Below are 27,563 nucleotides of genomic sequence, written 5' to 3'. Positions count from 1 at the left end.
AGACTAACACATTTATTAGAGTATAAAAAGTAGGAACTAATAGCTGGAATAACCATTGTTCTGGGCAAAGAAACGGTAAAGCTTTACTCTGAAAGCATCAAAACTTTCCAGCAGCCTTTGCAGCCAGTTGCTGCAGCAAGGTTCTTAATAGTGGTGAAGTTGTGTTCAAGGGTCTCATCCACTGTCCACTGAAGTTAATAAGAGACCTAAGTTGGCTTTCGATCATGCCCAAAATTCACTGAGAAATGTGTGATTTTGCACTCTCACTGTTGTAATCAGAATGACACTTTCTTCAGAGGAGGTTATCTGAAAAAATACAAAGGAAATAATTGATGTGTCTTAAATTTCTCTACTTTGGAAAATTCAAGTTCATTATTTTTATAACCGTTATAGAATAGAAAATGACTAAAAACTTTACAATACTTAAAGCACACCTGATAATGGATTTTCTACTTTACACATGAATATATGCTCATTTATTGCAAAGGATAGGTATTTTAGTTCCACCTACACTATAACTTTTTAATAAAGGTAATAAATCTCAGTAGAGTATGTATGATTAACAGAGAAACTCAGTATGTGGTTGTCAGTCCTGAAAGTTCTCGTATCAGGGAAGGAACAAGGATACTCTATCTCTGATTTTTTTTATTTTTTTTTTGGTACAAGGATCTTTTGAATAGTATCTTGACTCACCTATGATGTTTCTCTTATATCTGCAGAATAATGACTCAGACTGAGAACAGCCAGAGGGCAAAGAGAAGCCAAAATGGCTGCTTGCCTACCATGGTACAAAGCTGTCAATGATGGATTAAATGAAATTTGAAGTAGAGGGAAAGGATTTGGAAAATGCATGATGTTCTGTACCTGAGAAAATATATTTGAGAGGTTGGGGGAACCTATCACAAAAGATAGGTACAGTACGCTAGAATAGGATTGCAACTTGCCTTTGCAAACATTTTTGTAACCTTCTAATTGAACATTAAATTGAATAAAGATGTATAATTTAAACACTATTGGTGTTTTGAATCTGAACTGTATTCTTACTGCCACTAATTTAAAGAAAGTGCTTTGAATAGAATGGTGAAATTCTAAGTTATTTTGTTAATTTACTTCCCAGCAAGGGTATATGAAGTTGGTATACTACAGTATTTTTAATGGTACATGTGAGCTGAATTGACAGATAGTTGCAGGAAAGGAGAGTAATATACTATTGGCAATGTTAGTTTTATATAGTTGATATAAAAAGGCATTTGGAATATACAATACACCATTCCCAGAGTGCTAGTAAAATTACTGGATGGTAAGATATGGTATTAATGAGACTGAAATAGGTGTCTCAGGAATAACTATCTAAAGTATATAAAATATATTCCAGGGAGTATCTTGGAAGAATCTTGGATCAAAGGAACAAAGTGTCCAGCCAGATGAAATCACTATTCTGTGAAATATGATAATTTATCTGGAAATTGCCAGTTCCTGATACTTCAGAGGACAGTGGCTACTCATCATAACTCATGCAACTAGCCAATTATATATCACTTACCTGGGGAAAACTTCCTTCCTAATCCCTGGGGCTATTTTAGACCATGAAGCATGAAATCTGATTTTCTTTAGGTGGCATAGTTACAAATATTATAAATTCACTGAATCTATCCACAGTACTTGAGTGGATGATGGGACTATAAACAGACTGTGTGTTCTGGGAAGTAGTACTTCCTTTCATGTCTTCTGACTTTACTAGTGCTAGTGCCACCCTGTTCTTTTAATTTGTGCAAACAGAGGCTCTGGTCAGTTTTCATGGCACCATTCCATTCTGGATACCTTGTTCAAGTCCTTGATAGTTCCATTCTTTTCCAGATCATGCATCTTTGTTTCTGCATCTCTCATTCAGCCTTGTCCTACCACGGGATCTCTGTTCTTTATGGGGATCTCATATGATTTCAATGAGATTCTGTGTAGAAGTAAGGGTCTGTGCATGGGGATCTATTTGCAGAGTTGGACCCGTTGAAATTCCCACTGCTGCTTTAACCATCTTCATTGTCTTTCTTGACTTTCTTGACCCCAACTTACACTTTTCTTACTTATATTTAAAAATTTCTTACCAGACCAATGGGGACAATCCTGACTTTGTCTTGAACACTAACTAAGAACTATTGTGATGCATCATGGAAAAAATCATGGCTAAGTAAAGATAAACAAAAGTCAAGTAAGCATTTTGGTTTAAAACCAATTTCCACATTATCACTAGCTTTTTTGATTTTTACTATTGGTTTTGATAGAAAGAATAAATTCTGAAACATTAATAAATGTTCACTGTTATTACTCCATTCTTAATGTTTGACAGTAGTTTAATTGTAACTTGTTTGCATGACTATAAAGATCTGTGGGTACAGGCTGGTATTAAAGTAAGAGAATAATTTATTATTGCAACTAGAAACCAGTCCTGTACCACCAACAGCTTCTTACCTAACCAACTGATCCTGTTGTTGATGTTATATAAGGAATGCAGAAGATGTTTATTTCTTAAATTGTCTTGTGCTCTTGCTGTCACTGATGTTATCATTAAAGTTCCTGAATACAAGTGCAGAGAAGACCACACAACCATTTATAGCAAATATGGTAAAAATGTCTGACACTGATTGATCTGGTCACAATTGTTAAATCCACTGCCCAGGGGTCACGACCAGACGCTCCCCTCCTCCTCCATTTAAAACTATGTGAATTTTTGAAAAGACTTTTCCTGATTGCCTATCTGGATGAGCACACCTAGCAGGCCTCCATTGTTGTGTGCAACTGCCAGCTGACCATGCCAGTTACATGCTCCTGACACACTCCGGCATGTAGTATACAGGAGATATTGGATCTCCTCCGCTTGTGGGGAGATGCTGTGCAAGCACAGCAATGGACCATCTGTAGAAACATGGACATCTATTGCACAGGGGCTGCAGGGGAAGGGAAATGACAGGGATCAGCAGCATTGTGGCACAACGATGGAGGATCTGCGGCAGGAATAAAAGAAAGCCAAGAAGGCCGCAATCAATCTGGTGCTGAACTTCAGAATGCTGCTTTTACAAAGAGCTGCATGCCGTACTTGGGGGAGAACCCCCTGCTACCCTGCACACCACTATGGATACCTCCAAGGAGCCTGAGTCTCAGGCCCCTGGCATGAACAGTGAGGACAAGGAGGAGGTAGAGGAGGAGGAGGACCATGTGAGAGGTCCAGCTATGCCATGAAGCAGGACCTCTTCAAGACTCCATTGACTGCAGTCCAGTCAGTCCCAACAGTCGAGCCTGGGCAAGCCTGACCCAGGGGAAAGAACCTTGGGTAAGTAAAAATTGCCTGAACTGATTCTCCCCCTCCTTCCTCACAACCAGTCTTCTCTCTCTCTTTCCTGTGTCCAGGAAGTTAGCTGGCTCAGCTGAACAGCCTCCACCCTCCCATTTCCTCCTTCACTGCCTCTCTTGCCCCCTTGCATTCCATACCCCATCCTCAGGATCTGCTCCTCTCCAGTCATTCCTCTCTCTTTCTGCTCCTTTCCCACCCTCTTCTCCACTCTCTGTGTAGGAGAGAGAGAGCGAGTGGGAGGAGCAAGGGAGAGCAGGACAGGGAGAGTCAGGGAAACCCTGCCCCTGATGTGCATTGGCATTGTGGGAAATGGACAGGGGAAATAGGTGCCAGACTCTCCCCTGCCTGGCAGGCCCGTCTCATACAGTCCTTGTCAGCAGGGTCTGGCTGTCCTGTGCTTGGCTTCTGGAGAGCCTGGCCCTACCCAAGCCTTCCTGATCTTTCCTTTCACCTGAGAAAATAGTATTAAAAAGATGATGCTATTTCCAGTAGGCATTCAGCGTGGGTGTGAGGTGTCAATGGAATGGGCACTCCCAGGCTGCCCTGGACAGAAATATGCTGCCTCTGACTGCCCCCGTGTTAGAGAAGGGTCTAGCTTTTAACTGCAAAGATCAATGCATACCATGAAAACAGCACCCCGGACAATGAAGCTTTCAGACAAAATCCTGCCTCCTACCAAAGCCTTCCATTGCGTTTATAGAGAGCTAGGGTCTGATTCTCTACTGCCTGGCCCATTGACACCAAGGCAGTGCCAGGTGAGCAGCGCAGGTGCTGGAACTATTTTTATTGAGGGCGTGCTGAGAGCCATTGAACCAAACTCTAAACCCTGCATATAATGGAAACTACTTCAGGCCAGGGGGTGCTGCCCAGCACCTATGGTGAGCCGTGCTGCCATTCCGATTTGTACCCTACTTAGCACTCCCGGCCCTCATAGCAAAGCTTCCAATGGAGCCAGGATTTCACCCACAAAACCTTCACTTTTAAACAATACTTTGCAATAACTCTTTATTTCGAAGTCTAACCCTTTCCTTTCCTTGTTATCACACCATGAGTGGCACTGGTTCTCACTGGAAGCTGGAGGTCACATCGTCTTTCTTTTATGGTTCAGCTGAAGAGTCTCTGAGCTGGTCACTTGAAAGGGGCTGGCAGCCCGCGCCCGGGAGACAGGAGAAATCCGACACCACCGGCTGCTTTGGTCTTGGCGGCAAGGGTGGAGAGAACAAAGGGTTGACTTTCAGTTTCGTTTCTTCTCCGCACTGAGGCTTCCCAACAGGCGGGCTTGCACGGTAAGAGGCCATATCTTGGAGTATCTACACTCTGAACGCTTAAAATGCTAAGAAGGATCGAGAGAAGGTTTGGTTTTTAAGTGCCGGCAGGCTGCGGTCGGAAAATTTCACTTTCTCTGATGCTAGGCTCTAACTTGTAGCTGGTGCCAGGAGCAGGAAGATGAAGCTTAAAGCTTCCCTTCCCCTTCCCCAAGCTTTTACGCTTGCGTTGTAGCTTCGTTAAAGCGATTCTTGCGATCAAAACGCGAAGTTATGTGTTTCAGATCAGACCAGAGGAGAGTTAAACCAGATATTGATCACTTTAGCCGGTGGAGTCCTGCATATCCCAGGCCAGGCTTGAGAGAGCCGTTTGTACGTTAACTGTGCTGAGCAAGGAGGAAGTGTCGTGATTGAAGAGCCAGAATGAGAGAGTTGTGCCAGCTACCAATGAGGTGAAAATAACATCCATCCTATTCTGGATTCCCTTGTTCCATAACATCACCTCTGAGCTAAAAGCGCTGTTTAAAAGAAATCTCTTTGTTTCACACTGAACATGTTAGCAAAGCCTCTGCTACAGAGACCTAGAGGAAGTTGGCATTCAGCAGCGATGGACAGCAGCAGTGGCTGCTGAGTGCCAGAACTTGTCAGTTTGTGATATAACCGCAAGACAGGTAGTAAAATAGTCCCCCTACTATTCCTTTAAGTAATACCCACAGAAGGGCAAAAATCTACTCTTGAATGTGGATGCAGAGGTGTGAATATGGTAGTATATAAGATCGTGTTCAAGTTATACCTATATGCATGGTACAGTAATGCAACTCTTGTTTTATTCAGGGTAACATCAGCTTTGAAGCTTAGGTAGAAACTGGGCATTTGGGGCAACAATGTTAACCATGACAGGTTTCAGAGTAGCAGCCGTGTTAGTCTGTATTCGCAAAAAGAAAAGGAGGACTTGTGGCACCTTAGAGACTAACAAAAAGAAAAGGAGGACTTGTGGCACCTTAGAGACTAACCAATTTATTTGAGCATAAGCTTTCGTGAGCTACAGCTCACTTCAGTTGCATCCGATGAAGTGAGCTGTTGCTCACGAAAGCTTATGCTCAAATAAATTGGTTAGTCTCTAAGGTGCCACAAGTACTCCTTTTCTTTTTGCGAATACAGACTAACACGGCTGTTACTCTGAAACCTTAGAGACTAACCAATTTATTTGAGCATAAGCTTTCATGAGCTACAGCTCACTTGATCGGATAACCATAACACTCTAGCTCCACCTACAGGCTAGGTAAAGAACTTTCAAGTAATTCTAACTCTAATAGTCTTTTCTAAACTAAATATTCCTAAGATTTTAGTGGTAATAATTGAACCCTGGATCATCCTCTTCAGGGCAATATATTTAAATAGAGAGCAGAGAAATTGGCTTACCATTGCAAGAGAAGTCATTCTTGATGTACCCCCCCCCCCCACAGTCTGGCTGCACAACAAAGATTTCTTCTGGCAGAGGAGCAGTCAGTACGGAAAAAACAACAACCCCCCCATCCCTCTGGAAAATATTAAGAGAACTTAAAAAAGAACAATTGTTGGAGGTGTGTTAGCCTCTGTGTCACTCCATAGAAACAGTACAGTGAAAGAAGAAATTAAACGTGGCAAGGTGAAAACACAAATAACATTGATGTGTTCGTTAATTCTTTCTACTTGCCACATTAGCTTCAGAATTATTAAACTAATCTTGTGTGGTTATGCAGACAATAAACCCTACACACTTTGCTCATACAAGTAGCTTTCAGATTAGGATTTGCAGGACTGGCTCTGTGCTTTCAGCTGGTCATTAACTGGCCAGGATGCAAAATATATAGATATGACAGAGTAGCTCATTGGTGGGGTAGTGCCACTACATGTGAAAGAAAGCATATCGTCAAAGTAAAAATCTTAAATGAATCAAACTGTACCGTAGAATCTCTATGGACAGTAATTCCATCCTTGAAGATGGATGGAAGAGTGTAGCAGTATGAATATACTACTAGCCATCTGACTGGTATAGTAACAATGATTGTGAAATATTCAGAGAAAGGCGACAAAGGCAGAAAATACATTGATAAGGGATTTTTTCAACTATCCTCCTATTGACTGGGTGTATGTTGCCACAGGAAGGGATGCAGAGGTAAAATTTCTAGGCACCATAAATGACTGCTTCGTGGAGCAACTTGTCCTGGAACCCACAAGGGGAGAGGCAATTCTGGATTTAGTCCTAAGTGGGACACGGGATCTGGTCCAAGAGGTGAATGTAGCTGAACCACTCATAGTGACCATAGTGTTAAACTTAACATCATTGGAGGGGGAAGATGCCAAAGACACCCACCACAATAGCCTTTAACTTCAAAAAGGGGAACCACAAAAATGATGAAGCTAGTGAAATGGAAATTAAAAGAAACAGCCACAAGGGTGAATTGCCTTCAAATTGCCTGGAGACTATTTAAAAACAGCATAATAGAGGCTCAAACGGAATGTACATCCCAAATTAAAAAAAAAAGAATAGAAAAGCAGCAAAGTTCCACTGTGACGAAACAGCAGAGTAAAAGGGGTGGTGAGAGGCAAAAAGGCATCCTTTAGAAATTGGAAGTCAAATTCCAGTGAGGAAAATAGAAAGGAGGATAAACTTTGGCAGGTCAAGTGTAGAAATACAATAAAGCAGGCCAAGAAAGAAATTGAAGAACAACTAATGAAGACATAAAAACCAGCAGGATTTTTTTAATACACCAGAAGCCTGCCAAACAGTGCCATTGGACAATTGAGGTGCTAAAGGAGCACTCAAGGAAGACAAGGCCATTGCGGAGAAGCTAAATTAATTCTTTATAGAGTATGTTGGGGAAATCCCCACACCTGAGCTATTCTTTTTTGGTGACAAATCTGAGGAACTATCTCAGGAGGTGGTGTGGCAGCAGAGGATGCTTTGGAACAAATTGATAAATTGAACAGTAATAAGTCACCACAATCAGATGATATTCACCCAAGAGTTTCATATATAAAATTGCAGAACTACTAACTGTGGCATATAACCTGTTGCTTAAATCAGCTGCTGTACCAGGTGACTGGAGAGTAGCTAATCTAATGTTGATTTTTAAAAAGGGCTCCAGAGGTGATCCTGGCAATAACAGGCCGGTAAGCCTAACTTCATTACCAGGCAAATTGGTTGAAACTATACAAACAGCAGAATTATCAGACACATAGATAAACATGATATATTGGTGAAGAGTCAACATGGCTTTGTAAAGGCCATTATATTAGAATTCCTTAAGGGTGTCAACAAGCATTTGGACAAGGGTGATCCTCTGGATATAGTATACTTGATCTTTCAGAAATCCTTTGACAAGGTCCCTCACCAATGGCTCTTAAGCAAACTAATAAGTCCTGGGATAAGAGGGAAGGTCCTCTCATGGATTGGTAACTGGCTAAAAGATAGGAAACAAAGGGTAGGAATAAATGGTCAGTTTTCAGAATGGAGAGTGGCATCCTCCAGGGGTCTGTACTGTGACCACTAGTATTCAACATATTCATAAATGATCTGGAAAAAGGGGTAAACAGTGAGGTGGCAAAATTTGCAGATGGTACAAAATTACTCAAGATAGTTAAGTCCAAAGCTGACTGCAAAATGTTACAAAGGGAAAACTGTGTGACTGGGCAACAAAATAGCAGATGAAATTCAATGTTGATAAGTACAAAGTAATGCATATTGGGGGGAAATAATCCCTACTATGCATACAAAATGATGGGGTCTAAATTAGCTGTTACCACTCAAGAAAGAGAAATTGGAGTCATTGTGGATAGTTCTCTGAAAACATCCACTCAATGTGTAGCAGCAGTCAAAAAAGCTAACAGTGTTAGGAACCATTAGGAAAGGGATAGAAAATAAAACAGAAAATATTATAGTGCCATTATAAAAATATATGATACACCCACATAGAATCATAGGACTGGAAGGGACCTTGACAGGTCATCTAGTCCAGTCCCCTGCACTCAAGGCAGGACTAAGTATTATCTCTAGACCATCCCTGACAGGTGTTTGTCCAACCTGATCTTAAAAATTCCCAATGATGGAGATTCCAAAACCTCCCAAGGCAATTTATTCCAGTGCTTAACCACTCTGATAGTTAGGAATTTTTTCCTAATGTCCAACCTAAACCGCCCTTGCTGCAATTTAAGCCCATTGCTTCTTGTCCTATCCTCAGAGTTTAAGAAGAACAATTTTTCTCCCTCCTCCTTGTAACAACCTTTTATGTACTTGAAAACTGTTATCATGTCCCCTTTCAGTCTTCTCTTTTCCAGACTAAACAAACCCAATTTTTTCAATCTTCCCTCATAGGTCATGTTTTCTAGACCTTTAATCATTTTGAATACTGTGTGCAGTTCTGGTCACCCCATCTCTAAAAAGATATAACAGTATTGGAAAAGGTGCAGAGAAGGACAACAAAAATGATTAGGGGTGTGGAACAACTTTCATACTGTTTGATTTAGAAAAGAGATGACTAAGGAGGGGTATGATAGAGTTCTATAAAATCATGAATGGTATGGAAAAAGTGACTAGGAAAGTGTTATTTACCCTTTCATATAACACAAGAACTAGGGGGTCACCTAATGAAATTAATAGGCAGCATTTTTAAAACAAACAGAAAGTACTTCTTCACATAGTGCAGCGTCAACCTGTGGAACTTGTTGCCAGAAGATGTTGTGAAGGCCAAAAATATAACTGGATTCAAAAAAGAATTAAGTAAGTTCATGGAGATAGGTCCATCAATGATTATTATCGAAGATGATCAGGGATGCAAACCTATGCTCTGGGTGTCCCTAAAGCTCCAAGTGTCAGAAGCTGGGACTGGACGATAGGGGATGGATCACTCAAAATTGCCCTGTTCTATTCATTTCCTCTGAAGCATCTGGCACTGATTACTATCAGAAGACAGGATACCGGGTTAGATGGACCATTAGTCTTACCCAGTATGCCAGTCTTTTGTTATTGGAAATTGAAAAAGATTCACTCCATAAACTGGGAATTATATTTTTGAGACAGTGAATATGTATTTTCTCTCATTTACACCACCATAAATCAGTGAAGTCTGTGGCGTTATCCAGTGTAAGGAAGATTAGCATCAGGTCACAGTTTGAAAGGTTTCACCATTTAGATAAAATGGGTCTGATTTGCATTGAAGTCAATAGGAGTTTTGCCTGAGTAAAGGCAACAAAATTGGGCCATACATTTTAAGAATATTTTGTCTCCATTCAGGCAGAAAAGGTATTTTGCTGTGAAGTCCAGAAAGCTATGCTGATTTATACTAGCTGACCCTCTCTGCTTCATTTCCCCCATCTGTTAATGGGGATAAAAACATCTTTCTCCCACTATTTGTCTGTCTTGTTTATTTTGACGGTAGGCTTTTTAGGTTAGGGACTGTCTCTAACTATGTGTTTGGATAGTGCCTAACGCAATGTGAGGCACAACACACATGTCCTCAGTTGGAAAGTCTAGATACTCATGGAATAAAGCTACTAATGATGATGATGATAATGATTTACTAAAACGCCACTTTATTCCATGGGGAACAAAGACCTTCACTACTGTCTTCCATCTTGGGTGAGATGAGTTAAAAATAATGATAGATTTTTCTTATTGTTATACTTGTATTTGTAACATCTTTTCTGTCTTTTTAGAGTAAGAAGAATGGCTGGTGTCAAATCTAGATTAACACAAGATGAAGTAAAGCAACTGCAACATTTGTTGGGGGGCAGACAATTGTCTCTTCTCTATAAAGCAAGCGTCCATGGTTACAATGCTTCTATATTTCATGCCAAGTGTGATGCACAAGGGCCAACTGTAGCAATAGCATATAATGGAAGTGGTTATATTTTTGGAGGCTTTACACGTCAGAGCTATGTTTCATCTGGAGGGTACATAAATGATGAGAAGGCTTTTCTCTTTAGATTAAAAGGCAAAGAGGGTGTGCTCAGCCCACTAAAAATTCCTGTTAAAACTGCATCAGGTGCTATATATGACTATAGTGCCAATGGCCCTAATTTTGGCGGTGGAGCACTACATTTGTTGAACCAAAATGTAGCAGCCGCAGCAACAAGTTCTAATGACAATTACACATTCAATGTTGCTGACCTGCATGGAAATGATCTAGGCCTTATGGAATGTGAGGTGTATCGAGTTGAAGGTAAGTTGATACCAAAAGAGAAAATGTTTACTGAGGAAATTATAGCTTCGTACTCTTAATGTTATATGTTCCTTTCCCCTAGATATTAGCAGTTTCCTGGAATCTCCATGGAGAAAGATTACCTGGACAACTGAGTAAGTTAACTGTTGTAATATATCACTATCATGATCTGTGGCCACCAAATACTGTGGTGATGTGAGTTACTTTAGGAATTAACTAGATGGTGCTAGAGTAGACAGACTTATGTGTTGCTGAGTTGCTTATCTGTGTATCTTAGGTACTAATATGGCACCTATGACCATAGTGTCTGAGCACCTCACAATCTGGGGATAAGTACCAAATGATGATTTCAGAACAGATCAAATATAAACGAGTAATTAATGTCTGAATCAAAATAAACCAAAATAAACTTCATGAAGAGCTATGTTTATTTTAGCCACACTGAGTCTGCTATAGCAGAGACTTAAAGTGACATTCGGGAGGATTACAGACCATGATTAAGCAGCTAGTTAGTTATCTGGGCAAGTCCCAGAGTGGCATAGGTACAGTGTGGCAAACTGTGTATTTGATACTTTTAGAAAACACTGTGCATCTCAGCATAGAATTATAGTAATATGGGGCTGTAGGGGATCTCAAGAAGTCACCTAGTCTAGCTTCCTGCACTGAGGCAGGACTAAATATACCTAGATCATCTCTGACAGGTGTTTATCTACCCTGTGCTTAAAAACCTCCAGTGATGGGGATTCTATAACCTCCCTGGGAAGCCTATTCCAGAGTTTAACTGTCCTTATACTTAGAAAGGTTTTCCGAATATCCTAACCTAAATCTCCCTTGCTGCAGATTAAGCCCATTACTTATTGTCCTGCGTTCAGTGGACATGGAGAACAATTGATCACCCTCCTCCTTATAACAGCCCTTTACGTATTTGAAGATTCTTATCTTAAAGTCCTCCCTCAGTCTTGTTTTCTGAAGTCTAAATATGTCCAGTATTTTTAGCTTTTTCTTATAGATCAGGTTTTCTAAACTTTTCATCATTTTTGTGGCTCTCCTCTGGACTCTTTCCAATTTGTCCACATCTTTCTTAAATTGTAGTGCCCAGAATTGGACACAGTACTCCAGCTGGGGTCTCACCAGTGCTGGGCAGATCGGGACATTTCCCTTCTGTGCCTTACATTTGTTAATCCTGTTATCAGCCTCCAGAATGATATTAGCTTTTTTCGCAACTGCATCACATTGTTGACTCGTATTCAATTTGTGAGCCACAATAACCCCCAGATCCTTTTCAGCACTACTACTGCCTAGCCAGTTACTCCCCACTTTGTAGCTGCACATTTGATTTTTCCTTCCTAATTTTAGTACTATGCCCTTGTCTTTATTGAATTGCATTTTGTTAATTTCAGACCAATTCTCCAATTTGTCAAGCTAATTTGAATTCTAACCTTGTCCTCCAAAGTGCTTGTAATCCCTCCCATCTTGGTGTCATCCACATATTTTATAAATGTATTCTCCACTTCATTATTCAAGTCATAAATGAAAATATGGAATACTTCCGGACCCAGGACCAATCCATGTGGAACCCCACTGGATGTGTCCACTCAGTATGACGGCAAACCTTGATAACTGCTCTTTAAATATAATTCTTTGTCACAGAATCCACAGATCTGGTGCTCTCGCACAGCTCTAGAAGAGTCCCCGAGAAGACCTCTTCACTGTGTTATCCCCCTTTGGGTTACATTCTGTCACTGGGGTAAGCCCCAATGATTCTCTGCCTCCTGGGACCGAACCTCTGAGCCCTCAGCACCCCTGCTTAACTCTGTGAGCTCCCCTCAGTGAGTCCATTTGAATTGGACACCTGGGGAAGGCTTGCACACCCAAAGGGAGCAATGCACCCCTAATTTCCTTAATCTGGAGTCAGGTTTCAGAGTGGTAGCCGTGTTAGTCTGTATCAGCAAAAACAATGAGGAGTCCTTGTGGTACCTTAGAGACTAACAAATTTATTTGGGCATAAGCTTTCATGGGCTAGAACCCACTTCATCAGATGCATGGAGTGGAAAATACTGTAGCAGGTATATTTAGACCAACCGCCCACCTGGTAAGGCAACTCCCATCTTTTCATGTACTACGTATAAATATACCTGCTACTGTATTTTCCACTCCATGGATCTGATGAAGTGGGTTCTAGTCCACGAAAGCTTATGCCCAAATAAATTTGTTAGTCTCTAAGGTGCCACAAGGACTCCTCGTTGTTTTAATCTGGAGTGAATCTCAGACAGCGTTGTAAAAATCAGAAAGGTTTATTAGATATCTGGAACACAGCGTAGAAAGTCCTTGGTTAACATAGAGAGTAACAGAATATTCCATCTCGGTCAGTCCTGAGCCCCAAGCTCTCTCTGACGCCCCTTGAGTCCTAGTCCAGAAGAGTGTGTCTTGCTTCTAGCAGCCCACACTTATACAATCCTTCCTTGCCTTTGTTATTCTTCCTGGGCAAACCTCTCAACACCTGGCTAGCCACCTTTTTCTTTTTTCTCCAGCTGGTCAAAAGTGGCTGGCTTTCTGCAGAGGGGCTTGGCAGTCCCATGTCATTAGTTGCCTGGCACCAAATACCTGGGCAATCGGAGCGGCCATTGTCTTCTGAGACTTTGCATGGGTATGGGGCCCAGGCCCCAGATAGCCAGCGAAAGTCATACCTGTATCGCTACAAAAACTAAACCACCTTTTCCCACCAGCTAGTTAATCATGCAGTACATAGGGGAAACTGAGGCACACACAATATTTATCCAAAATATTATGAAAAATTCCCACTTCATCACACTCTTTTAACCAGTGTTGCACCCACCTTATATAATTTCATCAAGACCACATTTCTGTAGTTTGCTTAAGAGAATGTCATGTAGTGCCAAAAGCCTTACTAAAATCAAGATATATCATGTCTACAGATTCTCCTCTGATCCACTATGCCAGTAACCCTGTCAAAGAAGGAGATTATGTTAGGCGGCATGATTTGTTCTTCATAAATTCATGTTGGCTATTCTTTATCGCCCTCTTGTCCTCTAGAATGATGTTTACAAATTGATGTATAATAATTTGTTCCAGTATCTTTCCAAGTATTGAAATTAGGCTGACTGTAACTCCCCAGGTCCTCTTTGTTCCTCTTTTTAAAGATAAACAGTATGTTTGCTCTTTTCCAGCCCTCTGGGACATCACCTACCCTCCATGAGTTCCGAAAGATAATTGCTAACGGTTCTGAAATTGCTTCACCTAGTTCCTTACATACCCTAGGGTGAATTTCATCAGTCTTTGAAAATTTGAATACATCTAACTTACTCTTTAACCTTTTCTTTCCCTTTCCCCTTGTTCATATTAATTGTGTTAAGTATCTGGTCACAATTTATTTTTTTAAGTGAAGACTGAAGCAAAATAGGCATTAAACACATCTTGATGTCATCTGTTATTAGCTCTCCTTCCCCACCTACCAAGTAGTGTATCTACATGTTCCCTTGTCTTTCTCTTGCTCCCTAATATATTTATAGAGCCTCTTCTTATTGCCTTTTATGCAGGTGGATTGAGCTAAATCACCCAGTGGAAAGTCGTTATTTTCTGAAGAAAGGTGCATTCTCATTGGCTGATATAACCAATAAAACATGTTGATTTACAACTAAATAGAACCTTTACACTGAATTTGGTTCTTTTTTTGCTACCTAGGAAGGTACACTATAATTATATGCATCTATTAAACAACTATATAGATTAATATTTTCAGATTCTTATTAATGGTACATTTTTAGTTTGTCAGAAAATAGTGAATGATATATTGCTTAATTGCTACTCTTGTGCCATATTTATAAAGTTTGACCTCAAAAGTTAAATGTTTTTCCCCTGATACTTTCTTTATTTTGAAAAGCAGCCTTTAACTCAAAGTTTTTGATGGAGGCTCATGGATTCAGCACACTAATTCTTTAATTTAAATATTTCAAGAAATTATAATACATTTTGGCCTTAACATTTTTTGTATTAAATTCAGATTTTATTTTAACAGGTTTATTTATAAAAAGAAAACTTAGTATAATTTAAATCATATTTAAAAATCTTCTTTTAAAAACCACCCATTTTAGGTGTAACTCATTTGGTGCCTTAGCCTTTCTGATTTTGTCCTTACATGCTTATGCTATTCTTCTGTTCTCATCCTTAGCAATTTGCCCACGTTTCCACTTTTTGTACAGTTCTTTTTTGATTTTTCAGGTCATATTGGCCTCTTACTATTCTTGCTGTCTTTCCTTCACATCTGGATAGTTTTGTGCTATGCATTTAATATGGTCTCTCTGAAAAACTGACACCGCTACTGAACATCCTTTTTCCTTACATTTTCTTCCCATGGGACCTTACCTACCGGTTCTCTGAGTTTGAGGTCCACTGTTCTCATTCTGCTGTTCTCACTCCTTCCTTTCCTTAGAATCATGAAATCTGTCATTTCATGATCACTTTCACCCAAATTGCCTTCTACCTTCAGATTTGCAACCAATTACTCCCTATTATTCTGAATCAAATCTAAAATGGTTGCTTCCTGCTTACTTCCTTCACCGTCTGAAACAACACATAGTCTCCAACACATTCAGAGAACTTGTTAGACATTTCGTGCTTTGCTGTCTTACTTTTTCAACAGATATCTGGGTAGTTAAAGCATCTTCCATGAAAAAATATTTTGCTTCTGCTAAGCATGTATGGTGTACAAAGTTAGCTGTAGAGGATCTTTTGTCAAAGATGCCATGTGTCAACAGTGGAAAAAGACATTTCTATAAAGCATGCCACTGTCCTCACTTCAAAAATCAGGAACATGAAGTCACTGTGCCTGATGTTATCACCATGAGTGTAGAGAATTGCTGTTCACCTCATCCTATTCAGAAACTCCTTTGCTATGTTGACAGTCGCACTCCTGGACAACAGTCGCACTCCAATGAACACATACTAGACATTGGTTCAGATGTGTCAGTTCTGCCTGATTTTGCTTATTTGCTATGTTTTCACAGTGCACAGCTTACAAGACCTAAGCTGCATTTGGTGGTTTACGGTACCTGAAGTTGGTTACCTGAATACATGTGTAATGCATGACAACTTGTATGCTTTATATACATATGTTGTGAAAACTGATTCGTCCTACCCTCTTAATAACTTTTAGTCTACTTCTAAGCCTGTTTGAATGAATGAATGTAACTTTGCTGCATTACCGGTGACAGAGTCAGCACATTGCAACAGAGATTTTATTCCCCTGTGACATGTCAAAGCAACTCTTTTAGGCAACATTGATTGAATACATTTTCAAAATTTTCAAAGTTGACCGCTGATTTGGGGTACCCAGGTTGAGACATTGTAGGCCAGATTTGTATAGGTGCTGAGCACCTGAATCTCTCACTGGCTTCGGGAGGAACTATAGGTACTCAGCACTTTCTGAAAATCAGGCCATAGGGTATTTTAAATTGGGCACCCAAAATTAGAGGATATCATAGTTAAAGATCCATTCCATGTCCAAACCATGTCAAAGTGGTTTGACTTTGTGTGAAGGTCATTATCTCAGAGAGATCTGGCTGTTCTTCAGTTGCTCGTTACATTCAAAAGCCACTGTCTGCTCTTTGGCCATCTTCCCAGGATGCTCTCAAACTCTCTATTGACACCTAGGGGGTGGGGGTGGGGTGCATGTTTTGACTGTACCTGGTGCGGCTGTGGGGCCACCCCTGAGATTTGTGGATTTGCAGGATTGAGCCAGATCTAGGAACTTAACAACATCATGCCTGGTGTGACGCCATCAGCTGTGGTCACTCTGGCTGGTGCAACAGTCCTGAGTAGACTGTGTGTTTGATGATCGTTAAAGATGGAGTATATGGGAGTGGGATAGGAATATTTGCAGTGTCCTGAATTCACTGTGCCTATATGCAGTGCAAAACATGTGCTGTGATCTCATGGGTGTTTAACACTATGCAAATCTTTTTGTCTTAACAGGGAAAGAGGGAAAATAATGGAGGAAATCAGATCTTACAAACCTTATTTAAATTCAGTGCCACGGATTCGGATTTTGGTTCTTGGTCCAATTGGAGCTGGGAAGTCCAGTTTTTTCAACTCTGTGAATTCCGTTTTCCGAGGTTATGTGACAAGCCAAGCCATAGCAGGATCTGATAATACTAGCGTGACAACACAGGTAAATATTTGCTTCTAATTAATAAACATCCAAGCTAAAGCACAGTTTCTTAGTTAAAAATCAACATTTTTTCCCCACTAAATGTAAAACCCAAAGATAGTCCATGATTACCCCCACTGAATTCCATGCATGTACTTGTGAGAAGAAAGGTATTACTCAATATGGATAAGAGAGAATCTGGCGCTAAATATGATTTTTTAGGTGTGTATTTCGATATGTTACTTTTTTTTGCCCCAATAGTACAGGACTTACCCAGTTAAAGATGGAAGAGATGGCAAGCCTCTGCCTATTATCTTCTGTGACACAATGGGAATAGAAGAAAAATCAGGAGCAGGTCTGGAAATTGATGAAGTGTCCAGCATAATAAAAGGCCATGTTCCTGATAGGTACCAGGTAGGATTTCTACAATTCTATGCAGTTCAAGTGATATCCTTTAATGTTTTTTTAGATGTACAAATATTATACCTTAAATTTAATTACTGTGGAACAAAATATCTACTCAGTGCTCAGTACATTCTTGCATATGTGGTACTGTATAGTAAAAGCTTATGAATGGTGATCATAGGTAAGGTGTATTTGAAAAGGAATAAACTCTGGGAAGTTTGTGTTTAGGCCCGATTCTCCACTGTCCAGAACTTTGTGTAGTATTTTACAGTCATGTGAAGTTGATTTAAATTGCTGTCCACCCTTCTGCCCGGGTAGCGTTTGGCACCTACTTTGTTCAGGTACAAGCCAAAGGAGAATCAGGCTCCAGGTATATAAAGATTGGAGCTGGTTGAAATATTTTAGACAAAAATGTTTTAAATAGAAAGATAGACTTTAATGCCCCTACCCCAAATTTCTGTTATCTCTTGAAATTCTTTTAGTTTTTCAGGAAATTTTTTGAAAGTTTTTTAGCAAAAATGTAATCATTACATTATTGAAATGATTCTCTAAATTTTTTTTTTAACTGGAAACCTGGTTTTCAGGAAATGAGCAATTTTTAATTATTTTTTTGTGTGAAAAACGAAGAACGGGCTAGTTTGGTAAAGCAGAAACAACTTTGAAATTTTGAATTTTTAGAAAACATTGTTTTAAAACATTGTAAAGAGCAGCTTCCACCATTGTAAAGAGCAGCTTCCACTAAATTCAAGCTTAGTACAGTGCCTTCTTACCTGGCCTTTTGTCTTGCCTAGTAGAGAGCTGCTGCCTGTAGACCATTTCAAATTTTAACTGTTGTAATATGCAAGAGATGTAGACTTTTATTCTCCATTCCAGATGAGCTGAGCTTGTTACAGGAGCAAAGATGGAGGGCTAAGGTGGTTGTATGACTCTCATCATTGTAGTATCTTGGCTCCTCACAAACCTTAACTTAATCCTCGTAACAACCCAGCGAGGTATAAAGTGTTATTAACCTAATATTAAAGATATGAAACTGAGGAACAGTGATTAATTATCTTGGTGAAAGTTATATTGGAAGCAAGATCTCCTGAGTCGCAGTTTTATGCCTGAACCACAAGACCAATCTTTCCATGATTTATTTGGTCCCACTTTATATTAAAATTCCATCTATAAATGGTTTACAAAGAAGTAATAAATGAAGAATGTTAAAAGCACATTACAGTAGTGAGCAGCATGTGTATAGATGGTTATAAGCACATCAGTAGATGTTATAAGCCATAGTTATGGGTAAATTTTTGATGGACTCGACAACAATCGATTAACCATTGATTAAAACATCTGTTAATAATTTATTAATGCTTTATAGATGGAACCTTAATAAAAAGTGTGATCAAAAACTCTATAATAGGGATAGTCAATGGTGTGTGTGTGTGTGTGTATGGGTGTGTGACCACTCCCTTTATGAGTGTGGGTAAATCATTTCACATCTCTGCATATCAGTATTCCTCTCTGTAAAATGAGATAATAATACTTGTCTTCCTGCTCCAAAGGGGTATTGTGAGAATCAGTGTTTGTACAGCCCTTTGAATCTCCAGGTCTTCAGAAGTGCCACTTATTATTATAAAAAAATTTCTTTGCAGTTTAATCCAGCTGCCACCCTTCGTTCAGATTCTCCAGGCTATGTCAAGACCCCTTCTCTGAAGGATCAGATTCATTGTGTTGCATTTGTTATTGATGGGTGCAAAATTGAGATTCTCCCTGAGAAACTGGAAGAGAAACTGAAACAGCTTCGAAGAAAAGTGAACCAGTTTGGTATGTTTTATGTCTCCTAATATCATAGAACTGAATGAAGTGGGCACGCCCAGGAGGGGATCTGACTTGCAAGCATGAGCACCTTGGATCATTAGGGGCCTGAAGTACTGCTAGGAGCCATGCTTATCCTTGGTGTGGGAGGAGAAATTGACACTTATTGCTTTTGAGGTTTACATGGTGGCTGGCTCTCTGAGCTGGATTAATGCACTCTGGAGGGACAGGCCCCCAGACTGATGGAAGTATGGGTACTGCAATGGGCTCTGGTGTTGGTGGGAGAATAGAGGAATTCCTGATCACCTCCATTGTTCTCTACCCTTTGGTTTTCCAATGTGCCCTACTGAGTTTCTTCTCCTCAGTACAGCAGAACCCTGCTGTTGACACAGGCCCCCAGCGAAACAGAGCTGTGCACTAGGCTTCTAGGAAATATCAGGAAAATTATCAGGAAATATTCATTGTGATTTCATTAATTACTTTAAAATACATATAATCCAAGGCATTAAAACCTTTTAAAAAGGGAGTAAAGGTAAGATTGATTCATTTAGCAGCTGCAGTGAAGACGGGAAGCAACAAAAAGTGAAAAAAGAACTCAAGAATAGGATTCTTATATTTGTGAATGCCAGTTTACGTCATTAGCTCCTGTGGTTATGTTTGGACACAATACCTGGGACCTGATTTTCTCTCCAGGTGATATGAGTCACTTCGATAGGAGGCAATAGACAGAGACACAACCTACGGGGGTGAAAGCAGGGCCCAGTTGTGCTACTGAACTCAGCTAGATGTGCCATGTTTTTGGAGTCCCTTGTTGTGAGTCACTTTGAATTCATTGCACTGAATCTCAGCCCTGGCAATCTTCCCAATGAGATCAGTGAGTCATTAAGTGGAGTGTCTCCTATACTGGTAGAATAATAATCATTCTTCTTTGAGTGCTGTCCCTGTGGGTGCTCCACTCCAGGTGACGGCGCCGTTGATCGGAGATCTTCGGTAGCAGTGCCTGGTCAGGACGCACGCGCTCAGCTGCTGTCTCATGGCATCGTTAGGGTCTGTCTGAGTGCGCGCGTCCCACACCCCCCTCAGTTCCTTCTCAACTGTCCTCGGCTGAAGATGGGACTTGGGGCAGTGCTCATCTCTTCCCGAGTTACTATAGGAAATAAGTAGAGAAAAATAGAAATAGCTAGCCATTTCCCAGTTCTCCCTTTCCTTTAGCGTAGTTCGTTAGTTTAAAAAATAATATTTTTTTCCCCCCTCAAGTTAGTATCTTGTTGAGACTTCCCCGGCCGCTCATGCTTTCATTATGCCGCGGTCGCCAGGCTTTAAGAAATGTGGCTCCTGCAAGGAGTCTATGCCGCAGTCGGACAGGCACTCACTCTACGTTAAATGCCTTGGTGAAACACACGTCCCTGCGAAGTGTCTCCACTGCACCAACTTAAAAACTAGAGCTCGCCTTGATAGAGACTTGCGGCTAAAAATGCTTCTCATGGAGAAAGCTCTGCAGCCGCCTGTGGAGAAGGGCAGTAAACCCTCTCCCTCACGCTCCCCTGCCAGGTCAGAACCGACCGGGAGCCCGGCTTCACCTTCTCACACGAAGAGGCAGGAAGCACTAATGTCTCCTCTCAGAGACACTCAAAAGGGTAAAAGAACTCCTGCAAGGTCTTTACCCTTGGTGCTGTCAGTGCCGAGAGCAGGCAACTCTGACTGCCCCAGCACTTCAGCAGCAACTCACAAGGGGTGCAAAAGCAGGGACCCGACTTCCTGCAGGAGGAAGCTCTCCTCAGGACCAGTCCTGCCAGCACCAACAGTGGACCTGGTGCTGGCAATGCATTCCACCCTGGTGCCGACAAGAACATCGGCACCGAGTCTTCCTGCCACCCCCGGAGCAGATTCAGACTTCCTGCGGGGCTCTAACAAACGTTTCACGGCTCCTACAAAAGTGAAACTAAAATCACTCCGGGCTGCCACTCACACTCCACGCTCCGCAGCACACCAGCCTAGGGAGCAGCAACAATTCCTGCATCAGCAAGATATCTCTGGCCCCTGAGCCTGCCTTTCCACTCCTACACACGGAGCACTCATTGTTTGAACAGCAGATCTCACCACCTCACCTGGCTACTTTCACTGATAGTGAGAACAACACACAGCAGCAACCAGAGTTCTCCCTGCCTGAGTCTCCCCATCCACTGGAGCCATACATACCCCAAGACATGGCGCATCATAAGAATCAGCCTCAGTTTCCCTACTTTGTCCCCCAGTGGCCAGGACCCAACTTTTCCTACCCTGTGCCCTGGCCTCAGTGGTACCCATGGTCGGCTCCTGCTGCCACTCCTCCTTGCACCCCTTCTACCAGACTGCAATCTCATTCTACGCCTATATCCCCAGCTCCATCAACATCTAGAGCTCCTGAACCCCCTCTTGAAGAGGTGGGCTATGAACCCTTCCCGGATTTACCGGCTCCTGCCTCGCCATCAGCCGCAGAAGACGCCCTCATGCCTTCACCTCCACAGAAAGTGGACGACTTTAAGCAATTCCAGGAACTTTTCAAGAGAGTGGCACGCAGCCAGGACATCCCTTTGGAGGAAGTCCAGGAAACACAACATAGACTCCTCAAAGTCCTCCAACCGTCTGCACCCTCAAAGATCGCACTACCCATAAATGAAGCTCTCCTAGAACCAGCTGATACTCTCTGGCAGACCCCTGCCTCCATCCCACCAACATGCAGGAAAGCTGAATGTGAATACTACGTGCCCGCGAGGGAGGTCGATTTCTTATTTTCCCACCCACAACCCAATTCTCTTGTGGTGGATGCAGCGACGCAGAGAACAAAGGAGCCACACCACCGGCCCACTCTGCAGGACAAGGACCTCAAACGCCTTGACCTCCTGGGCTGCAAGGTTTATACCTCTTCTACTTTACAATTTAGAATTGCAAATTATTCCACCCTTCTTGCAAGCTATGACTATGACAACTACAACAAGCTCTTTGATTTTTCCTCCCATATATGGACGCTCGTAGTGTCATCCTAGACACCAGCTGACCCTGGACGAGGACAGGAGAGAGGACTTCAAGTCAGTCCTCGTCCAGGGTCAGTTGGTGTCTAGGATGACACTACAAGCGTCCATGGACATGGCTGATACAGCAGCGCACACCACTGCCACTGCAGTGGTGATGTGCAGGTCTTCCTGGCTCTCGGCATCCGGTATCCCCAAAGATTTGCAGACCAAAGTGGAGGATCTCCCCTTTGACAAAGATAAACTCTTTTCCAAAAAAACCGATGAAGTCCTTCACACTATGAAAGACTCTAGAGTCACTTTGCGCACATTGGGCATATACCCATCCATCCCCAGGAGACCACGGTATCAACCTTATCAGAGGCCCCGAGCACAACAATATCACCGACCCCAGTCCAGACTGTATGACACTGGGAGAAACCACAACAGACCTCCTATGTGCAGGCAAAACCAGGCGCAGCCAACTACTTCCCACCCATCGGGTAACAAACAACAATTTTGAAGTGCTGGTCGGGCGTCTGCACGACCACCCCTTCACTCTGCCGCCTATTTGCCCATTTGGCTTCCGCCTCCAGGCTTTCCACCATGTCTGGCAACAGATCACGCAGGACCGCAGGGTCCTGGAAATAGTTCAGTCAGGTTACTCCATCCCTTTCTTATCTTCCCCGCCAACCCTTTCCCCTTCCCCGTCCCTCTTCAGAGACCCCTCTCACAAGCATCTTCTCCATCTAGGTGCAGTCGAACATGTACTGATGCAACACTGGGGAAAAGGGTTCTACTCCCACTACTTTCTGACCCAAAAGAAAGGCCTATTTTAGACCTACGCCGACTGAGCTAGTTTGTACGTGTACAAAAATTCAAGATGGTCACATTGGGCACAATAATACCCACGCTGGAACAAGGGGACTGGTTCACAGCCCTCGACCTACAAGATGGCTATTTCCATATATCAATTCATCCAGCACACAGGTGCTTCCTGCGATTCATGCTCGGACACGACCACTTTAAATACAGAGTACTTCCATTCGGTCTCTCCACAGCACCACGGCTATTCTCCAAGACCCTAGCTGTAGTTGTAGCCCACCTCCGCAAACACGGGATTATACTTTCCCCCTCCTTAGACAACTGCCTTATCAAAGCCAGCTCCTACGATGAGATGTTAAAAGCGACAAACTTTACCATCTCCCTTTTCTACAGTCTAGGCTTGCAAATAAATTTCCAAAAATCCACCCTAATACCTACACAGCAGATAGAGTTAACTGGAGCTCACCTGGACTCCATTCGAACCAGAGCCTCATTTCCACACAACAGATTCCTCACTATTACGCATCTCATACGCACGATCTCTGTTTGCCCCAGAATACAGGCACGGACCTGCCTTCAGCTTCTTGGTCACATGGCAGCCACCACCTTCATGGTCAAATACAGCAGGCTGCACATGAGATGCCTTTGGGGTTGGCTCAATTCCAGCTACAAACCCAACAGACACAGTTTCTGCATAACTCTGACTCCGCCACCGAACGTATTGGCCTCCCTACATTGGTGGACAAAACCAGAGAACCTATGCACGGGTGTTCCCCTCCATCCACACTCCCCAGTACTCATGCTGACCACGGACGCTTCCGTCATAGGTTGGGGAGTGCACCTAGGTGACCACAAGGCACAGGGCTGCTGGTCCCTTTCAGAGACGCATCTGCACATCAATCTCACACTCAGCAGACACTTCTCCGAGGAACACGAATGGGAATTACATCCCATGATACTCCTAAAGCTCTTCTCTCACTGGGGCACTCCGTCGATAGATCTGTTTGCCACTCCTCAAAACCGCAAATGCCATCTATTTTGCTCCAGAGTGGGACTCGGAAATGCATCTCTAGGGTATGCGTTCCTCATTCCTTGGAACAGCTCCCTCAGATACGCTTTTCCACCGATTCCACTGATACACAGGGTTCTACGCAAGCTCACAGAGGACAAGGCCCAGGTCATACTTATTGCCCCAGCTTGGCAACTGCAGTAACTGAGGTTCTTTGAGATGTACGTCCCTGTGGGTGCTCCACTAGCCATCCTCCTCTCCTCTACTTTGGAGTACTCATCAGACAACTCTACAGTAGAGAAGGAACTGAGGGTGATGCGGGACGTGTGCACTCAGGCAGACCCTAACAACGCCGCGAGACAGCAGCTGAGCGTGTGCGTCCCAACCAGGCACTGCTACCGAAGATCTCTGATCAATGGCGCTTGGACGCACTGTCACCTGGAGTGGAGCACCCATAGGGACACACATTTCGAAGAACCTTAGTTACTGCAAGGTGAGTAATTTTCTCTTTTGTTTGTTAATATTAATTTAATAATTAATCTTTTTCGAATGCTGTTGTGCAAAACAAAAACGCTTTCACCTTATGTAAGCAGAAGCAGTTGCAATGAAGAACTGATGGGAAATTAGGTGTAAAATCTTACTCTTTTTTTTTTTGGTACAGGGATCCCACAACTGGTTTTGCTAACTAAAGTCGATGAAATCTGCCCTACTCTTGAAGAAGACGTCCAGTGTGTGTACAAAAGCAAAGCTGTTGAGAAACAGGTAAAGTATGGCATTGTTGACTGTGGTGCTATCTATTAACTCAGTTGACTTGAACAAATCAAGGTACTGTGATACTCTACGTTTGCAATACTTGCATCCCCTCATATTCCTACACATATTCTCATTCTGGTCTTGTAGGCACAAGCTGAAAATGTAACTAAATTTAATACCTCAGGTTTTGGTTTACCTACAAGGTTTAAGACTTGTTAAAATTGCAAGTTGCACCTCTGAAGAATAAAACTGCGTAACAGGAAAAGGTGGAGATACCAGAAACCTCATTAAAAATTAAGGGCCAGATTCTTTTGTGAAACCCCACTCCATATAAAGGAGCTGGAGTCTGGCCATAACTCGCCAGCTGCATATTTCCCCTGGTGTGAATAGGTGTAAAACTGAAAAAAAGAGAGCTTCAGGGGAGGAAGGAAGTGGGAGCGAGCTCTGTTCTGCTGATTTTTTTTTTTTTTTTTTTTTAAGCAGATTGTCTTTCGGGGAGCAAACACTGCTGGATAAATTTTGTAGAGTCCCTAGGCCAGTGGTTCCCAAATTTGTTCCACCGCTTGTGCAGGGAAAGCCCCTGGCGGGCCGGGCCGGTTTGTTTACCTGCCACGTCCGCAGCTTCGGCTGATTGCGGCTCCCAGTGGCTGTGGTTAGCTGCTCCAGGCCAATGGGAGCTGCTGGAAGCGGCGTCCAGTACGTCCCTCGGCCCACGCCGCTTCCAGCAGCTCCCATTGGCCTGGAGCAGTGAACCGCAGCCACTGGGAGCCGCAATCAGCCGAAGCTGCGGATGTGGCAGGTAAACAAACCGGCCCGGCCCGCCAGGGGCTTTCCCTGCACAAGCGGAGGAACAAGTTTGGGAACCACTGCCCTAGGCTGTTCTAAATCATGACATGGCTCATGCAGACCAGCACATAAAATTGTCTCCTTGGACTCCTTGCCCCTGTCCCATTGTGACAGAGTCTGACTCAGGAGAGAATCCATAAAGGTTTGATTCCCTGCTACCTTCCATCTTGTCTAGATATTTACCCCGTGCAGAGTGCTTGTACAATGCTGCCATTTTCCTTTGGTGGAATTTTATACCTACTTTGCACTTACTTTGCACAGCCATAAATGCTAACACAAGATGGAAAGTTGTGAAGAATCAGAGGCTGTTGGTGGTTTGCAGTTCCCCAATACTGACGCTGGCCTGGGGCTGATTTAGCCACCCACAATTCTCAGAGGTATTAGGCACCTAACTTCCATTGATTTCAATGGGAGTTAGGTGCCCGAATACCTTTGAGAAATGTGGCCCAAGTGACCATCTCCCAGCCAAGAGGAATAGCCAACTCTATGCCATTTGAAGTTTCCCCCACCTGGGGAATATTTAGCTTAGGAGATATGACTGTGTTCTGACTGCTTTGTTCAGCAGGAATGATAAAAGGGACTGGATCAGTTCTGAGAGTAGAGTCCTGACCCTGGGCTACATTCTGCCCTGTATCTGAAATCTGTTAATCACAGGGGTAAGGGCTGTCAGAGAGCTGAGTGCAGCTCCCTGACTCTGTGGGCTGGCCCCAGTGTGAACCATGGTTTAGAGGCTCAGCATAGCAAAGCAGAGCTCTGCCTTGGTCCGTCTCTGCCTCTGACATACTCCCCATACTCCTACATCTCACACGACGCTGGGTCAGGATGTGTGCGGAAGCGTGGTTCTAAAGGAGCTAACTTGTATTAGTTTTATACCAGCGAAGAGCTATTCTCATCAGAATCTTAACTGTCTAGTTATGACCAAAATCCAGTACAAAGGAGCTGGGTTGGCCCAGAGAATATATCCCCCTGTATCTAGACAGGCCAAATATGGACTTAAGTGGAATTATACCAGAGATGAATCCCTAGTAATGTTCTCTCTAGGTCGTAATGGCGGAAAAATAGCCCTATGTCCTGGGTATCACCTCTGAGATTAAATAGAGGGTTTTGGCCTCCAGGGCAGTTTACACAGTCAGTTTCTATCAGTGAATTTGCTAAAGAAGCATAAAATATAGTGAATACGGCCTTGAACTGTGACTGCATCAAAATGTAGTTGCCACTTCAGTGGCAGGATGGGTATGATGTGAAAGTGGTTATGCCTTCAGTATAAGGAAGTTTGAAGGACTAAAATATCTTCCACTTTTAATCTCACCAAACAATATCTGTGAAAATACTTGAAGCTTTTGCCTAGCTTCCTCAAGAAACAGAAAGATTGAAAAATAGTCAGGGCGCTCTTTAGGATAATCCATTTTGTGCCTTTTCTACAGATGCGGATAACTGCAGAGAAACTTGGAATCCCTCTTGCTCAGATTGTACCTGTTAAAAACTACTGCTCCGAGTTGGATCTTTCGTGTGATGTTGACATCCTGTTACTTTCCGCAGCGAGGCAGCTTATACGTTTAGCAGAAAGCTACCTTGACAATTTCCCTTTTGAGAAGCCAGAGAAAGAACCCTAACCTGATATTTACCTGTGACGCTGGATATTTTATGTGCTGGCACCAGAAGTCAAATTTATTGCTGCCCTAAGCAGATGCAACTCCATTGACTTCAGTGGAGTTGCACTTGCTTATGCCCATGGTGAATTTGGCTCAACGGTTCTATATCTTGTTACTGCGTTCGTAAGATTAATGGTATTCTTGCATGCATCATGGGGAGAATAGATTCTCGAGCTTTCAAGGTGGGATCCCTTTATTAAACATTCCACATTCTTACTCTTCTCCATTTAAAAAGAAATTGAAACAGTAGGTTGTAAAACTTTTGTTAGATTAATTGGAAAAATAAATTACTCTAAGCACTTT

The 27,563-nt window shown here is 42.5% G+C and overlaps 1 protein-coding gene and 1 long non-coding RNA gene across 5 annotated transcripts; one reads left to right on the top strand and one right to left on the bottom strand.

Annotated features, from left to right (window-relative positions):
- On the bottom strand, positions 1 to 4,549 carry LOC122461408. 3 transcript variants are annotated; one of them, XR_006283274.1, is made up of 3 exons: positions 4,415 to 4,549; positions 2,103 to 2,181; positions 1 to 306 (listed from the first exon to the last, which is right to left on the bottom strand). It is a non-coding gene; the product is annotated as an uncharacterized LOC122461408 (long non-coding RNA). The 3 variants fall into 3 exon arrangements; XR_006283275.1 differs by lacking the exon at positions 4,415 to 4,549 and adding an exon at positions 3,484 to 3,552; XR_006283273.1 differs by lacking the exon at positions 4,415 to 4,549 and adding an exon at positions 2,467 to 3,476.
- Positions 4,514 to 27,563, top strand: LOC102942540 (interferon-induced protein 44-like). 2 transcript variants are annotated; one of them, XM_037907479.2, is made up of 8 exons: positions 4,514 to 4,632; positions 10,309 to 10,814; positions 10,897 to 10,948; positions 16,806 to 17,001; positions 17,242 to 17,394; positions 19,023 to 19,194; positions 24,671 to 24,771; positions 27,033 to 27,563. In XM_037907479.2, exons 2-8 carry the CDS (start codon positions 10,319 to 10,321, stop codon positions 27,219 to 27,221), a joined length of 1,359 nt encoding a protein of 452 aa, XP_037763407.1. In that variant the 5' UTR covers positions 4,514 to 4,632; positions 10,309 to 10,318; the 3' UTR covers positions 27,222 to 27,563. The 2 variants fall into 2 exon arrangements, with proteins under 2 accessions (XP_037763407.1, XP_043376819.1); XM_043520884.1 differs by lacking the exon at positions 4,514 to 4,632 and adding an exon at positions 4,928 to 5,063.

Source organism: Chelonia mydas, chromosome 8 (assembly GCF_015237465.2).
Source record: "Chelonia mydas isolate rCheMyd1 chromosome 8, rCheMyd1.pri.v2, whole genome shotgun sequence".
Taxonomy (NCBI): domain Eukaryota; kingdom Metazoa; phylum Chordata; order Testudines; family Cheloniidae; genus Chelonia; species Chelonia mydas.
The sequence above is the reverse complement of the archived record's forward strand: the minus strand, read 5'-3'. Positions and strand labels throughout refer to the sequence as shown.

What these genes read in the sequence shown, in the direction of transcription:
- LOC102942540 (XM_043520884.1), top strand. Translation starts at nt 5,035, where the DNA reads ATGAGAGAGTTGTGCCAGCTACCAATGAG. An exon ending in AAGATTACCTGGACAACTGA is followed by an intron (nt 10,949 to 16,805) that starts GTAAGTTAACTG and finishes TTGTCTTAACAG; the next exon opens with GGAAAGAGGGAAAATAATGG. An exon ending in ATACTAGCGTGACAACACAG is followed by an intron (nt 17,002 to 17,241) that starts GTAAATATTTGC and finishes TTGCCCCAATAG; the next exon opens with TACAGGACTTACCCAGTTAA.